At 43.9% G+C, this 15,859-nt stretch overlaps 1 protein-coding gene across 1 annotated transcript in view; it reads left to right on the top strand.

Annotated features, from left to right (window-relative positions):
- SH3YL1 (SH3 and SYLF domain containing 1) overlaps positions 1-15,859 on the top strand; it is a 29,186-nt gene that overhangs the window by 2,982 nt on the left and 10,345 nt on the right. Inside the window, exons 3-7 of the mRNA XM_088796366.1 lie at positions 7,445-7,555; positions 9,823-9,936; positions 12,157-12,221; positions 14,095-14,207; positions 15,195-15,323. Of these exons, the coding sequence (XP_088652492.1) occupies positions 7,445-7,555; positions 9,823-9,936; positions 12,157-12,221; positions 14,095-14,207; positions 15,195-15,323 (532 nt within the window). The remainder of the gene's footprint in view (positions 1-7,444; positions 7,556-9,822; positions 9,937-12,156; positions 12,222-14,094; positions 14,208-15,194; positions 15,324-15,859) is intronic.

Consider the following 15,859-nt stretch of genomic DNA (forward strand, 5'->3'; position numbering starts at 1 on the left):
AAGTAAAAAATTTCTCTCTAGTATTTTATAAACTCTTCGTAATTTTTTAAAAAATGTCTTAGTATGAAATTTTCAAACATTTTAATTTTTAAAGAATACTTTACATTTAAGATTCTTAGCTTGAGGTTTGGCAGCTATCCTCCTCTCAGGAGGAAATTCAGATGTTTATAGAGAATTTGCTTCGCCTTGGTATTCGAGAGACTTAGCACTTTTGCCACTGTTCAGATACCTGCCAGGATTTAAAACTGAAGGGGCCTCTGCGAATGACCGCTGTCTTCATCGTTTCAGCCGTGTAATGACAGCAGCATTCTGATGGGACCACGCTCTCTGCGTGAGTAACGGAGAGGAAGAGTTGGTGAGCCCTTACTTGACGCTGAGGACCGGAATTACCCTTATAGCTAAATTGCTATTATGTCTTGGCTCTGCCAGAGGAAGTCACTGTATGTAACTATGACCAGGCAAGGCGGTTTTATCAGAAATGTAATAGAAGCTGTGTCAGTAAGACAAATTAGCCAGGCTCTGTAGCTCTGCTGAACCCATGGCCTCTTCACCACGTCCAGCTTTGTCAACACCCCATTTCTCAGTGACACCACTGTCTACACAGACCTCCATGGTGGGCAGGCCTCCTGGCTGCATCTGAGCCCCGCAGTGTTTCCGAGGGGCAACCTCCCCTGCGGCAGGATGTTTGCAATAGCAGCTCTCCGCTGTGGAATTTGCTTATTTGGTTTAATTCTACTCTACTCGGGTGATGGAGTTCAAAGTAGAAACTCTTGGCGGGGGTGGGGGGGGGTAAGATTTATGTTATTTACTGTGCTTTAGCTGCACATGTCAGAAAATCTGATCCAAATTGGCTTGAGCAGAAAACGAGGCAGGGTCTGCGTGACTGAGCCCTTCAGAGCCACTCCCACTGTCAGCGGCCGCCCAGTCCTGGGTTCCCGCCAGCAGTGCAGGGTCCCCAGGCTCACTCCAACTCTTGTCAAAAGGTCCTTGGCTTGGCTTTGTCCTCAGGCTCCCCATTGGGTGACAAAATGTGCAGCAAGTGCCTGGGGAAAGGTAGCTGTGTAGTGCCCACACAAGCCCTTGGCCACACATTGGTCACAGACCAATTGTGGTGACGAACTTCTGCTGTGGCCCACAGAGTACACCCAGGATGCCCTGCGTCACTCAGGCGCAGTGCAGCATCGTGGGGACCGGCCCACTTGTGCCGACTGTAACAGAAGACAGGTGTCCAGCAAAAGGGACAGATTTCCTCCGTCTTCCGAACCCAGGCAGGTGCACTGAGCATCTAGATGGAGGAACAAGACACCGCAGGGGCCCGCAGGTCGTAAGAAGCACTGCTGGGGCCTGGAGGGCAGAGCACAGAGGCAGTAGGAAGGAAAGAGGTAAGGATCTGAGCCTCGAATCACACACTCGAGTGCCGGAAACATGACATTTCATTATGAGCTCTCATTGTCCAGCAGGTCTGGGTCTCTGTTCTCCCTGGAGGCCGCCCTGCTCAGGCTGGGGCTGAGAAAAGACTCGGGTCTGCACCAGACTACCCTTCATATTCGCTGTTGGTCTTCAGTTGTCACCCGTCTGAGGAGGTGCTGAACGAGTCCTTGCTGCTTCTCAAGGTCCTGAAGGAACAACAGCCGTGTCCGCAGGCCTGCGACGGGCCCTGCTGTGCCTCCCACGTTGAAGGGGACTCAGGGGTGGGCTGTGACGGGCGCAGGCTTGGGGTACGTGAGGCTTCTTGGAGCGCGCTGCTGGCTGGTCTCATGGCACTGCCTCCTTAGGTTTTCTGTCATCCTCCCTTTCCTGGGGGGACCTGGAAAGGGCTATTTTAGGGCAGAATGCCAACGGGACCTTGCTCCCCTGACCTGCTCCCGCCTCCAGCTCTGGGAAGTGCTACGGTTTAAGAGGAGGGATACTTGGGCCTTTTCTCCTACAAATCTGTTGCAGTTCCATGTACATGAACCTTTTCTAGTCCTAACAGGCATTTGACCTTTAATTCCCCAATGCCACACAAATACTTTATTCACTTAACAACTATTTATTGCGCATTTGCAGTATGTCATTATGGCATGTGTTGGAGACATTACAGTTAATAAAATAAAATACACGATGTGCTTCCCCCCTGGCACTTACATTCTAGTGAAAGAGATGACCCAGCAAGATCAGAGAGATGGCGATAGATGGCTAGAGAGATAGATACTTAAGATGGATAGATATGATAGGTAGATGCATACATAGAGTCATACTGGCCATGGTGCAGACCAAATACAGTGGGAAAACCGAGGGATGTAAGCACTGGAGTCATATTGCCTGTGGTGTTATGTACACGGAGCATTTCTCGGGACAAGTGAGCGTAGGGTTCAAGGCTGGGAGCAGACGCCCACGAGGAGGCTGCTGAGTGGGCACCACGAGGCCTGACGTTCCCGGGCTGGGTGGTGGCAGGGAGCAGGCGAGATGTCACCAGAACTTGTGTGGGTGGGGAAGCTTTGTATCCTGACAGGGTGGTTTCACTGACGGAGGCCCAGGGCACGTGAGAAGCAGAAGTCACAGTGGCCCAGGGTTTGAGTGTGAGCTCCCAGGTGACATCTACCTGGAGAGGAAGTTTGGGGAGCAGGTTGGGGAGGAGTTGGGGCATCACAAGCTGTTGGAATGTGTTTAATTTGAGATGTTTATGCGACGCTTGGGTCAAGTAGGCCATCGATACTGTGAGTCTGGAATTCGGGGGAAGGTTAAAGCACAGATAAAGCTTGGAGAATTATCAGACGTAAACAGTGCTTTAAGTCACAGGATCTGAGGTCTGAGTCTAAGCAGAAAGTGGAGGAGCCCTGGGGAAGTCAAGGGGACCCTGGAAAGAGGCAGAGACCCACCTCTCTACTCTTTCCTGGACGCGCATGAGGTCAGTGTTGGCAGCCTTGGCGGCATCTTTAAACATGGTCACTGTGTCCTCCCCCACCAGTGAGAGCAGCCATCGGGCATTTGTCCCTGCTCGAGGGTCACCGATTGTTCTGTGTGGGCCAAGTGGACAAGTGCCGCTCAGCTGCCCGGGAGCGGATGGGCCTGAGGCAGCAGGAATGGCTGCCTCTGAGGACGGCTCAGTCCTGGGAAGGGTTTCCCGTAGAAGCCGCATGGAAAACTGGTCTGGGAGAATGAGTCGTGTTTCCAGAGGTCCCCGTGCTGCCCCCCAGCCACAGGCCCTCTGCAGCCTGACACGGGGCCCACAAGTCCCCTCCCATCCTGCGCTCCTATCCATGCCACATGCCCACACCACAGGCTGCTGGCTGCCAGCACCCTGAGTGGCGGCCTCTGCTGGCCCAACATCCCTGAGCAGGCCCAGCCGGGCAGAACGTGGCCCTCGGCCTTCCACGGCTGACCACACCCTGTCCAAGGAGGCCTGCGTCCCTCCCAGACTGCCCTTCCTGAGGACGCCCTGTCAGCCGGGGTGCCCTGCAGAGTGAGTGATCGCAGCAAACCTGCCATTTGGACCCAGACTGCCGCAGCTGCTCCAGTTGCGCAGGGAAGCCTGACCCATGGTACAGCGGGAAGCACACGCCACCGCATTGTCACATCCAGGTGTTTGGAGGCGGCAGCAAGGAGAGGACTCGGTACAGCTGAGAGGCAGCTTTTTATCCATCTAATATTTGATAAAATGGCAAAACCACTGCTTTGCTCTTCTCAGAAGGACTTGCAAATACTGTTACGAGTACTGTGCATCAGAGATAAGATACTAACATGTACCATGACATTTGATAGGCATTTCTACCCATTTTTCTGCTTCCGCAAACTAAGTGATTACAGTGCAAATAAAACAAGTGAAATCTAGTCCTAAGTTAAAAAATGTAAGTTACAAATACTTCATCTTTCTTGTTCAGCAAATGCTGTGGAGAGATCAAAAACTTTTTAAATGGAATAACTGGGGATGTTGGCTGCAGTAACAAGCTCCCAAATCTCGATTCCTTGGCACAGGAAGAGTTACTGCTCCCTCATGAATAGTTCAAGGGGGTGTCCAGGTGGCCGTGCCCCACATGGCAATCTGGTCACCATCCTTCCCCTCATGGCTGTGCCGGCAGAGACCTCCTCAGCCAGCCAGTCAGCCAGCACTGGGGGGACAGTGGAGAAAGCAGCGCCCACCTGGCCTGGCCTGAGTGGTGTGGGTGGCACAGTCATCATTTGTGGGCAGCAGTTTCCAGGGAAAATGCCACACCGGCTAACAGCAGCACACCCGGGTGGGCAACTTCACTGTCCCTGCCACACAACTAAAAAAGCAAACCCCAAAGCATGCAACTTGTTCATTCTGTGAAAATTAAGGTCCTGTCGCCTCATCTTAGAAACCAACAGAATTAGGAAAACAAACCCATCACCTACCGTGTTTCCCCGAAAATAAGACCCAGCCGGACCATCAGCTCTAATGCATCTAGTCACCAATCATGGTTTTCAGAATCTATCGATTGTACCAATACCATATTGGAAAGTTGGAAAATTGAAAATGCCCTTTACCATGTTTTTTCTTGCCCACTGTGGAATACCAAGAAAAGTGCAGGTCATTGGTGTGCTACCTTTAGCCAAGATGTAAGTAAACGCTGTCTCCTTAAAATGTGTTTTAAAGGCCCAGTGGCTTCTCTATATACGGATGTTCACTGGGGCTTTTTCCAGTTTGTATCTTTTAAGACCCTCTAAATCCAATCTGTATAACAAACGCATTAACAATAGGAAAAATGTAAAGGTTCCTAGCAGATTGACACAATTCTGAATGGATTTCACAAGAGCCCTTCCTGGTACAAAAGCGAGCATAGGGTCCCTCTGTGCTCATGTGTGTGCTGCAGGCACATGGCAAGGACAAACTGCAGCACGAGGGCTTCCGACCGTCATCGCAGTGGCTGGTTTGGATTTCAAGTACAAGAGTGAGGAGATGAGCGACTTCACATTTAGTGCCTAACACTTTGAACCCAGAATTACCAATGTCTCACAAATGCATGCAATCGCAATTCAGTGTTTAGTGTGCAGTCTCTCACCAAACCCCGTCTTGTGAGTGTGTGTTTGTGCACGTGGACATGGACAACGGACGTCACACTGTTTAATTTTCCACACGTCTTCATGCAGGGCCTGTTATTGGCCCTAAGATGTCAGATTTGAAATGAAAGACAATTTAAAGAGTAATTATTCTTATTATAAAATTGTACAGCTGCAGTCCTAAGTTCTCACAGATGCATTAAATAATGACATAATATTCAGTTGATGCTGAAGAGACTTCGTTATATAATATTTCAGACACACAAGGGACTACTGAGAATAACATACCATGACCTACTGCACAGCCCTAGGGGAAAACTATCCAAACCTTCCCAGGGCCACCCTCCCCTATCAAAAAGATATGTTTATACTTTTATTATCTACATGTATGTATACTTATTTTTGTGCTTTCAAACATGTCTGTACCTTTACACAGCCAGTCTTTCCTCCGATGTTGACGCAGGTAGATGAGTTTAATTGAAGTTCTGTAGAGAATGCAGTTTTAATACTACACCAAACAGTATTTATCCTCCTCCTGAGGAAAATTGGTTTCCTTCTTGGGACATATTTCTTTTATTTGGTATTACTATTTTGCCATTAAAAGTATTACATCAATGAACGTTCTTACATGTGCATTAGTTTCCAAGCATACCATACAAATTACCAGAACTGGCCGGCTGCCGATGGCAGAAATGTGGCAGCCAGAAGTCACACGCCCGCCATCAGGACCGCACTCTCTCCTGAACCTCCAGGGTCCCATCTGTCTCCCAGCTTCTGGGGGCTCCTTGGCTTGTGGCTGCCCCACTCCCATCTCTGCCTCTGTGGCTACATTGCGTCTCCACCCAACCTGCGTCTTCTCTTCTTCTGTCCTCTCTGAGGACACTCATCACTGGCGTTAGGATCCACCGAGGCAGTGAACAATGAGTGCATCTTGTGATCCTTAATGTGATCACATCGCAAACACTCGTCCCCCAAATAAGATGCATCCACAGGGTGCAAGCGGACGTGATTGGGAGCCACTGTTCAGACCCAGTGAGCACGCTTAGGCTAACACTGGAGGTCAGAGGACAGACCTGCAACGTGACTGCACAGACTTAACCCGACCAGCAGGATCCGAGCTGTCCCTCTGTGCCATACCCTACACACTCATCAGACTCTGATTCTGTCAGAGGATGGTAACTCGTGGGGTCTCACTTTGCACATCCCTAGTTCCTAGTGAGTTTGATCAGCTTTTCTTGTATTTATCAGCCACCTAGTTTCCCTCCTCTGAAATAACTTATCAAATACTTTGCCCAGTTTTCTATTGTGTTACTTGCTTGTACTTCTACTGATTATTAAAAGATCTCCCCACCCCACCCATAAGTGGACAAGAAATATGAAAAAGATTTGACAGAAATGGAAAGATACTTAACTTACCGTAAGACAACACATTAAAAGTATGCTGAGAACAGCACGACAAAGACACGGTGGCCATGCTCTCATCCAGCATCAACAACTTGTACTAGAAACAGGTAGAAACAGGAAAACAAAACCCGTAGCTAAATTGGAATTAAAACAGAAACAGACCCAGAAAGAACAGAGATGATGAAATTATAGGACAAGAGTATCAAACCACCTTTTACAATATGCTCAAGGATTTAAAGAACAACATAAACACAATGAGGACAGAAACAGAAGGAATGAAAAACAATCAAGTGGGACTTTCGGAGCCAGAAACACAGCCTTTGAAAGAAACATTCATCTGATGGTTTAAACAGCAGATTTTACATCTTTGGCTCTTCAGATCCCTTGTCCTGCGATGAAGGAATGACCCGTGCCCACATGCTTCAGAGCTGGAGGGATGATGTGAGCATAGTTCTGACAAATAATCGCTCCTATGAGCTTATGAATACCCAATCAATACTGAGATGCAAAGTGCTACACAAATGCTAGCATTTGTTACTTCGAGTAATCACTGAATTCCTGAGTCTCCTAGAATTTTACTAATAAGGAAAATTTGTACAGACACTTGAAAAATTTTTGACGAAAATAGCCAGTTATAAAATTTTATGTTATCTATTATTAGATAGTTGTAAAATACGTCTTTTGTTCATTCTTAAAGGGTTTATTATTTGTAGTAGTATTAGTATTAGTGTTGAGGTGAAGTAAGAATTACAGGGTGAAGGTACATAATTGGGAGATTGGACCAGATTTTAATACCCTTTAGAATCCCATGATTTTATAATTATGGGATCTTGAGAGTTTAGGGTTTACCAATCTCAGAGGGAATTTATTTATCAGGAAAGTAGAGATGAAACAATTAATTGAGGATTTCCAGTTCATTTCCTTTGTTAGGGTACGATTCGTTAATGCTTAATTGTGCATGAGAAAAAATGAAATAACAAATTTCTAACTTTTATTTAGATTTTATTCATTAAAATCTTTTTTTTTTTTAATCTTTTAGTGAATAACCCTATACCTTCCAATTTGAAATCAGAAGCAAAAAAAGCTGCTAAAATTCTAAGAGAATTCACAGAAATAACTTCCAGAAATGGACCTGATAAGATCATTCCTGGTAGGTAAATAAAATCCATACTGGTCATCTCTAAATTTGTTTTGTTTTCTAAATTACGTTTTGTGTTCCTTGACTCCAGGCAGAGAACCCCATGAGAACAGCTGGCGCTCAGACCACCAGCTGGTGTCCTGGGACGCCTTCTGGCCATAGATTTCTCGCCTGCCCCCCTTCAGGTGGCCACGGCCCTAAACACTGTGTGTCCTCCACTTCTGCTTTCCTCAAACTCACCTGTCGTTGTCTCAGTTTCTGAGGACTTGGCAAGCTCATCTTGCAAACTCAGTAATCTCAGAAAAAATTTTTAATTTTTGTGTTTTCTCCTTCTGATATTTACACTCTGTAGTGCTGCAGGAGGATTTTCATCCCTGATTCTCAGCACGGCGGCACATCAGTGTTCCCAGGCCGTGACAGTAGTCTCCACACCCCCTCAAACCTGCTTACTTAGACCCTCCCCAAACCAGTGTGGCCGGAAATGCAGATTTCGAACCCATTTCTCCTGTGTCTTTCATGCCCTCTGTCAGGCCCGAGGCCTAAGAGCTGGTCTGAGGTGAGCCTCTGGGGGCCACATGACCAGCTGTTTGTAAAGGGTGTGGCAGAGAACACCTGCCTCCTGCAAAGACGATTCATACGCAGAGCAGCCTGGGCAATATTGCGGATGAATTTTCCTCTTCCGTAATCAGTGCCTGACTCTGATCCTGCATTAAAGAAACCAGTTTAATTTCTTAAGCCCGACTTTCTTAAGTTCTTTAACAGAACTTCAAATGTCTACACAAGTTTGAATTTGTTATAATATTACCGATATGAGCTTTGTTTGAACCCAGCCATCCTAAGAAAGCACGTCGCATACCGTCGTGCTCCTCAGACAGAGCCCCCTGGGAGGTCCTCAGACACCCAGGCCTGAGAATCAGAACCTGCCTTGTCCACAAGGTCTCCAATGAGTTTTAGGCACACAGGTTTGAGAAGCACAACTAGAATAACTGCATTTTTGGTAGCAATGCTCTGAAGCATGAATTGTGGTCATTTTAAAACGTGCTTTTGCTCTATGTACATATCTAAACAGAAGTGCTATTAACAGTAAAGCACTAAGTGAGAATGGACTGACATGTTGAGGACGCAGCCAACATGTGGTTGTGAATATAAGCCTGCGTGATGTGGAATGTAGATAGTTTTCGACCTTGTTACAATATATTTATAACCTTTTACAAAACTAAACGAAGGCGTGCTTTGTAGATTACCATGTGAAAACTCCATTTTCTCTGCATTGCTTAGTTATGAACGACTACAGATGGTCTGCATGGTAGCTGCTTCACACTCGGATGAATTATCTCTGAGAGTCTGTTATTACTTCAAATTAATAAGTGATGTGCATAATTATATTGGAAATTTACTGGTTTTCTAGGGATACCTACAAAATCTTTTTTTGTGTACCTGAATACATGGTCTGGTGGGAGTTCCTTGACAGACTGTTTAACTAGGGTGGTGATAAATTCAACTACCTTAAAAATGAAATCAGGGTCCAAAAATGATTTTCAGTGTCTAGGTTTCCCTTGATATTTGAGAGATGCAGTGTTGTGTAAGTCAGCCCACACAATAGTGAGGCCCTGCACTTAGTGGGTACCAGTGACCCTGATTGTATGTGATGAACTTCACTGAAATGTGAGTAAACGAACTGGTAAACTGAATCCTATTTTCAGAGCACTCCTAGATATGTTACTTGAATATTGTAACCCATCATTTTTATAAAGTTAAAAAATGTCTTAACGTGGCAGAATCACTTAATTTTCCGTTTTTGAATCCAGATTTTCATGTTAATAAAAGGTGAACTATACGGCTTTAAGATCAAAGTTGCGCCGCATATTGTGTGTCAGACATTTTAAAGTTACTCCTTAATACTGTATGGATCTAAATTTCTTTAAAAATAGTAACTTGTTTTTAAAATTGTGAATTATTCTAAACTAATGGAAATCTCCAAATTGTTTGTCCTGCTACTGGATATCAATAAAACATCATCCAAATCTCATTTCTTATGGCAGTTACAGGATTTTTGAGCACTTGTGATGTGACATTTAGCATTGCAAAACCAAAAACATACAAGAAGAGGCGGGAGTTGGGGCGGGGGGGCCAGCCCATCCATTATGTAACTAAATTTTAGTCATGGCTCACGTGTGCCATTAAGACATCTCATGAGAGCCTGGAATCCAGTCAAGTAAACCTGTGTGTGTGTCAACTCTGTGTAACACGTTCTCACTCACTGTCCTTCCCTTTGGCAGCTCACGTGATTGCTAAAGCCAAGGGCCTCGCGGTTCTGTCTGTGATAAAAGCTGGATTTCTGGTAACTGCTAGAGGAGGCAGTGGGGTTGTATTGGCACGTCTTCCAGATGGAAGTAAGTCGATGTTTCTTCACTTGGGGGAGTAGAGAATCTCAATTCTTTATTGTTCTGTTTCCATTCTGAGCACACGTCATAGGGACTGTAATAGGCTTCCTTCCACCTGCCACCTGAAATTGTCATCCCGAGGGCTCCCTGGAGGCGCTCCGCGGGTGTTCAATAATCCAGGGCAAAGAGCCATCTCGTTTCTCTCCTCTTCTTAAAATATTAGACGAGACTCAGTGGGCAGATCTGGCTTTGTCTTGTATATATTTTGCAATTCTTTCATGGAGCAAATATTAAACATGATAATATTTACATTTCTGTTGTGAAATATGAATTCTTATTCCTCAACTTCATAGTACAATGGATTTCTTTTGTTTTATGGAAGTTGATAAGAAAATAAGGGCTATCTATAAGCTTTTCTACTGTTCCCATAAGAGAACAGTAGAATATGAAACTTTTAAAAAATCTCCCCAAGGAAGAATCATATCGAGATCACTGTAATTTGGTTTTACTTTCTGCGGTGAAATCTCATACTGGATTTTTCAGAGATGAAATTCAAATATATTTGCCTTGAATCCCAAGAACCAACATTTATAGTAATATTTAAAATGTATGTAGGTGTTTCATAACCAACTAAAGTGCTTTTCATACCACTCTTAACATTTGCTGTTCAGTCACATAAGTGAACACATTTTTCTGTAAATAGTTATTTTTCAATGTAGATAAATTATTTTGAAAGGGAGCGTGGCCGCTCACTGACAATAGATACACCCGGTGTTTGTGGGGCCCGTGGCCCTTGAACGTCAGTCAGTGGGGGGACCATTACTTCTGCAATGTGTCCCCACAGGGAGTGAGTCTCTGAATCTGTGATCAGCTCAGAGCTCAGTGCTGGGTTGTGAAACAAAATGACAGAATTCTCTTCACCTCAAACACCACCCAAATTTTCCCCCCCCTTTTTCCGCCTCTCCCTGCACACCGTTTCAATTCATTGTTCCTCAGCCTAGTTGTGTAGGACACAGCTCCCTGGCCCATGCTGGTATTAGGAGCTTTGCGCTCCCCTTGGCTGAGGCAGTTGGTCACCAGTCGTCAGTCGGCCTCTCACAGCAGCTCATGGGACCAGCTGCCAGAGCTCATAGGACCATCTGCCGGCCACTCATGATGGCTGCCGGCCCATGTGGGAATTGAACCGGCGACTTTGGCGTTAGGAGCACGGCGCTCCAACTACCTGAGCCACTGGGCTAGCCCACCACCCAAATTTTGATGGGCTGGCTTCTCAGCAACACAACCAAAGTGGGGGCTCATTCAAGGGAGTCCCCATCAGATGGGCCCTGCGGCTGTAAGAAGGCCCAGCCTTGTAGGTCCCCTGACAGAGTGACTGCCTGAACAGGTGCTGGTGCTGCTTAGCTCTGGGGCTTCGCTCAGAGCCTCAGGGGCACCTTTCCCTGCGTTAAATGCCGACTTCTCTCTCTCTCCCATCTTGACCAGGAGCAGCTGCTCACTCTGCAGAGGGCAATTTAAAAGCTGCCCAAATGAGTCACAGCACATTGCCAGACCCCGACCAGATAGGAACAGGGACAGTTCCTAACATAGGAAATGGAAAATAACTTTGGGATTATAAAACACTAATTTCTATAATGAAAACTCCTCTAAGCCTGGACAGATTAGTCCTGGGTATACTCAACCAGTATCTTGGTATCTGGAATACGTGGTAGCAAGAACAGTTAGGGTTAGGGAGCTAACAAGCATTTAAAGAAATTACTGTATCTCGGCTATCCCACCCTCCCCCAGTCAAATTAACTTTTTTCTAGACTTGTTTAACCTAAACGCTGTCAATCCTGTTGTTTTTTTATATCTATGATAAAATAACTAAAAACTAGAATTACTGCTCAATCATTTTGTAAAGCATTACAAACTATTGTTGAGATTAATAAAACGCTATGTATGTTTAGTTGTTGAAAATTCAATAGTTTGGTATTAGGCATGTTTGGTGAGAAAAATCAGAGAACAGGCATCTGTGAGTCTAAGAGGCTCATAACAAATATCTAATATTTTTCAAATATTTTTAACTTAAAAAAATATGTATGCTTGTTAAAGAACATTTAAAAGCATAAAGAAAAATGTGACATTCTTATTACTTTAAAAAGAAACACTATTGATTCTCATTTTAGCATTTTTCCTTCCAATACTCATGTGACAAGGGATTTAATGTTAATGTTCATTTGTTTTTATTAGAATGGTCTGCGCCTTCAGCCATTGGGATAGCCGGGCTTGGTGGAGGGCTTGAGATAGGAATCGAGGTAAGTGGGGGATGTGTGTGCGGTAAGTGGGGGATGTGTGTGCATACAATTGCCGTGTTCTCTAAAAGCAGCTGAAACTTGATACATGAAAGCTGAGAGATTTCCTACTGTTCTTATTCTACTGCCTATGGAAATGGTTCCCTTTTATTTTCTTCATGATTAGCTAGCTGAAAAGTAGCTAATGTTTACCATTTTTCTTTCATTTAGAGTAGAATTTTTTTTTTATTCACCGTCTGTTAGCACATCTGTGGAACAGCTGTCTCAAATATGACAAACTAGGATCGGCAGCGTATGCTGCTAACTGCACAGTGACTTATCCCCAGTGCTACATGACCATGCCTGGGCTCACACAGTAAAAGTCGCTTAACACAGGGCATCATCCTGTGGCAAAGCCCTGTTTCGTTACAACCAATATTCAAGTGACTTCAAAGTCTTTAAGTAAAGGTTGACTTTGTATTGTTTCCTTTTCTAACTTTGGTCCTAATGGTTATGGCTTCTGTCAAATGGCTGAGAAACTCCACTAGGATATACTCTTTGCAGAGGTCTGTTGCATGGAGATCACCTGCTACATACTATTGACCTTTCATCTGTTGCTTTATTGCTAAGTGTTTGGTAAATCAAAACTCCTGATACTCTCAAATCATTGTCTTCTCAAATTTCAGCCAATTTCTTCTTCAGGTATCCTTTCATGAATTTGCTCTGTTGCCATAGTTTTAAATTCCCTCGGTCTTATTAGGAGAAAGTATTTCCATAACTCTTCTTTCGTCTTGTTTTGACCTTCTTTACTCACTGCTGCATACGTCTGTATTATAAAAAGAGAAACATAGCTTTGCTCCTGATGACTGCCTTTTTGTTGTGCATCAACCAAATCAGAGTCTTCACAAATACCTCCCTCTTGCGGAAAACATGTTTTCCTAGCTGTGGTGTCTGGCTGCCCACACCTGCCGGCACAGAGGACTAGTGGCCCTGAGTTACATACAGCCCGCTCCTTCCACACCCTTCTGACTCCATGCGAGGCCGGGACATGCTTTGAGAATCAGTTTCAAATATCATTTATTTCAAAAATGGTGAGAGACTAAGTAATAATGACTGCAGTAAGTTTAATTATTAGCGACTAAAATGAGAGTCTCCACTAAAACTGGGAATGAATCTCAGTTCCTTTATCTGTAAGATGTGATATTAACAATACTGCTGCCACCTAGGGTTGTGCTTTCAAGTACACAGAAAGCACTCACTGAACCGATTCATTCTATTGGATACTCGAATAATTGTCTGCTCTTCTGTTGTAATATAAAATGGAATAACTAACACTAGCTCACATTTCTAGGAAACTTCCCATAATGTCTTACGTAATCATTTCCATCCTGTAGCCCTGGAGGGTGACTGTCAGTACTCCAGTGTGGAAAGTGTCATTAGGGTCCCAGCAGGTCCCCGACCTTAGGACCCTCCTCCTAGTTGTGCGTCTTTTGGTTTGGCATTCTTGAGTGCTGTGTTTCAGAGAGACTTTTGGTCTTTCCCACCGACCTCTATTTGAGCTGTTCTGATTATCACTGTGGCAGTTTACCTCACCTCACTAGACCTCTGTCACCAACTACATCGCCAGATTGTTTAGAAGCCTAAAGGTGACAATGTATGAAAACCTCAGAGCATGTGCACACTGAACGCTCAGAAGTGTTTGCTACAATTATCCGTGGAAATATTAGCTGCTTACATCCTCAGCTCAAAATAAAAATATGACCCTTCTTTCATATTCTCTCTCTGTCTACATTGAAATGTTGCTACATTATTTGTAGTGTATTGGAGTTTTAATCAGCATATATTTTAAATAATATTGAGACAATTATTTTTTAATAAATGGGTTTCTACATTTTAGGTATCAGATTTGGTAATTATTCTGAATTATGACAGAGCAGTAGAAGCTTTTGCAAAAGGTGGTAACCTAACACTTGGAGGGAATTTTACTGTGGCAGTTGGGCCCTTGGGAAGGTGAGTACTGTAAAATACTTTTGAACAGCTGTTGGATAGAAGAGGTTTAAAAACTGTATATTGTTATACATTAAGAGGAAACTTGAATTAAAATGAAACAAATGTATAATTTATATGTCTCCCAGAAAGTTTGAGTTTGCTTACAAATAAGAAATTTATAAAACACAGCTATGGAGATAAAATGAGAAAATCTGAAACTAGCACACACAACAGGAAACTAAATATTTCTGAAATGCAGGCCAATTTATCTACTGCAATTGAATATAAAATTTACATTAAGTTTGGAAGGAGCTAAAGCAAGTCAAATTTAATTCAGTGATAAAGGTCACCATTAATCAGGAAAGAAAAGGCTTTTTTTCCAACTAAATTATGAAAAACTGAAATGGAAGTATTTTACTTGAGTATTGTTTAAAATACGTACAGTGGATTTTCCTTCCCTATTAATAAAGTAATACTCTTGTGTTAACTGAGCCATTTAGGAATATTTTAAACCCAGACTGTTTATAGAAGTTACACGGTAAAATCATCTAGAAAGGTTTCCAAGGCCCATACTCAGCATGAGAAGAATCCACAGTCTCTAGTGCTCTTGAGACGTAGTTCCCTGTTTTAGGAAAGGAAGACAAAGCTGGAAACGAAACGCGTTACGTGTATTCCCTGTGACGCAGTCCTCTGGTCTATCACATCCTCCTGTGACAGTTTTACAGATTGTCCCCCTCCCCACACCAGCCCTTCCCCTGAACCACTGGCAGCACTGGCTCGGGCCAACAGCAAGCACAGCATGCCCACGGCACAGTGGCATGCAGGGGTCCAGGGCCAGGCCACCCTGAGCGCCGGCCTTGTGTGACCTCGGAAGCTAAGTTAAGCCTTGGACGGGAGAAGGGGACAGGAAACGAGAGCCTCTTCCCTGTCAGTACGGTGCTGGTCAAATAGGACCCTCAGGTGGGGAGCCTCTCAGAGTTCCATGCTGCCAACCCTTCTGTTTTGCAGGAATTTGGAAGGGAATGTCGCCTTAAGAAGCTCTGCCGCTGTCTTTACGTACTGCAAATCCAGAGGACTCTTTGCTGGCCTAAGTTTAGAAGGTAGCTGTTTGATTGAAAGGAAAGAAACTAATCGAAAGTAAGTGCCAGCCAAATCATGCTAAGTGATTTAAAGACGGTGTTATGAGAAAATGATACTTCAGAGATTTAGGTAGTAACAGTTCTTCAGAGTTTACAGAATACTTCTGTGTGTTCTTTTTAAATCAACCACATATGGCTATGAGTGTATGTTTCTTTATTTAAAAATTAAATATAAAATAATATGTACCTATAAAAAATTTAGAAAACACAAAAAAGTTAAAAGGGAGAAAAACCGTTTCATCCATCTAAGATTGTTCACGTTTTGCTTTGTGCCCTCACATCAATTTCCTAAGCATAATTTTCTTTTGTTTTGCCTTATGTGATTGTATCATACTAGATTCAGTTGTAAATCCTAGTTTGCCATTTAGCATTATAAGAATCATAAATGTAAGTTAATGGCTACATAATATTCTATTATTTAGATGTATCATATTAAATAGATTTTTTAAACATTTGCAGAGGTACATGCCACTTTCAACTTATGGGTCAATCAAAATGTTTCTTGTTATAAGAGGTTTTTATTACTATAGTCTG

Source organism: Rhinolophus sinicus, chromosome 2 (assembly GCF_057876585.1).
Source record: "Rhinolophus sinicus isolate RSI-liver-muscle chromosome 2, RSI-T2T, whole genome shotgun sequence".
NCBI lineage: Eukaryota > Metazoa > Chordata > Mammalia > Chiroptera > Rhinolophidae > Rhinolophus > Rhinolophus sinicus.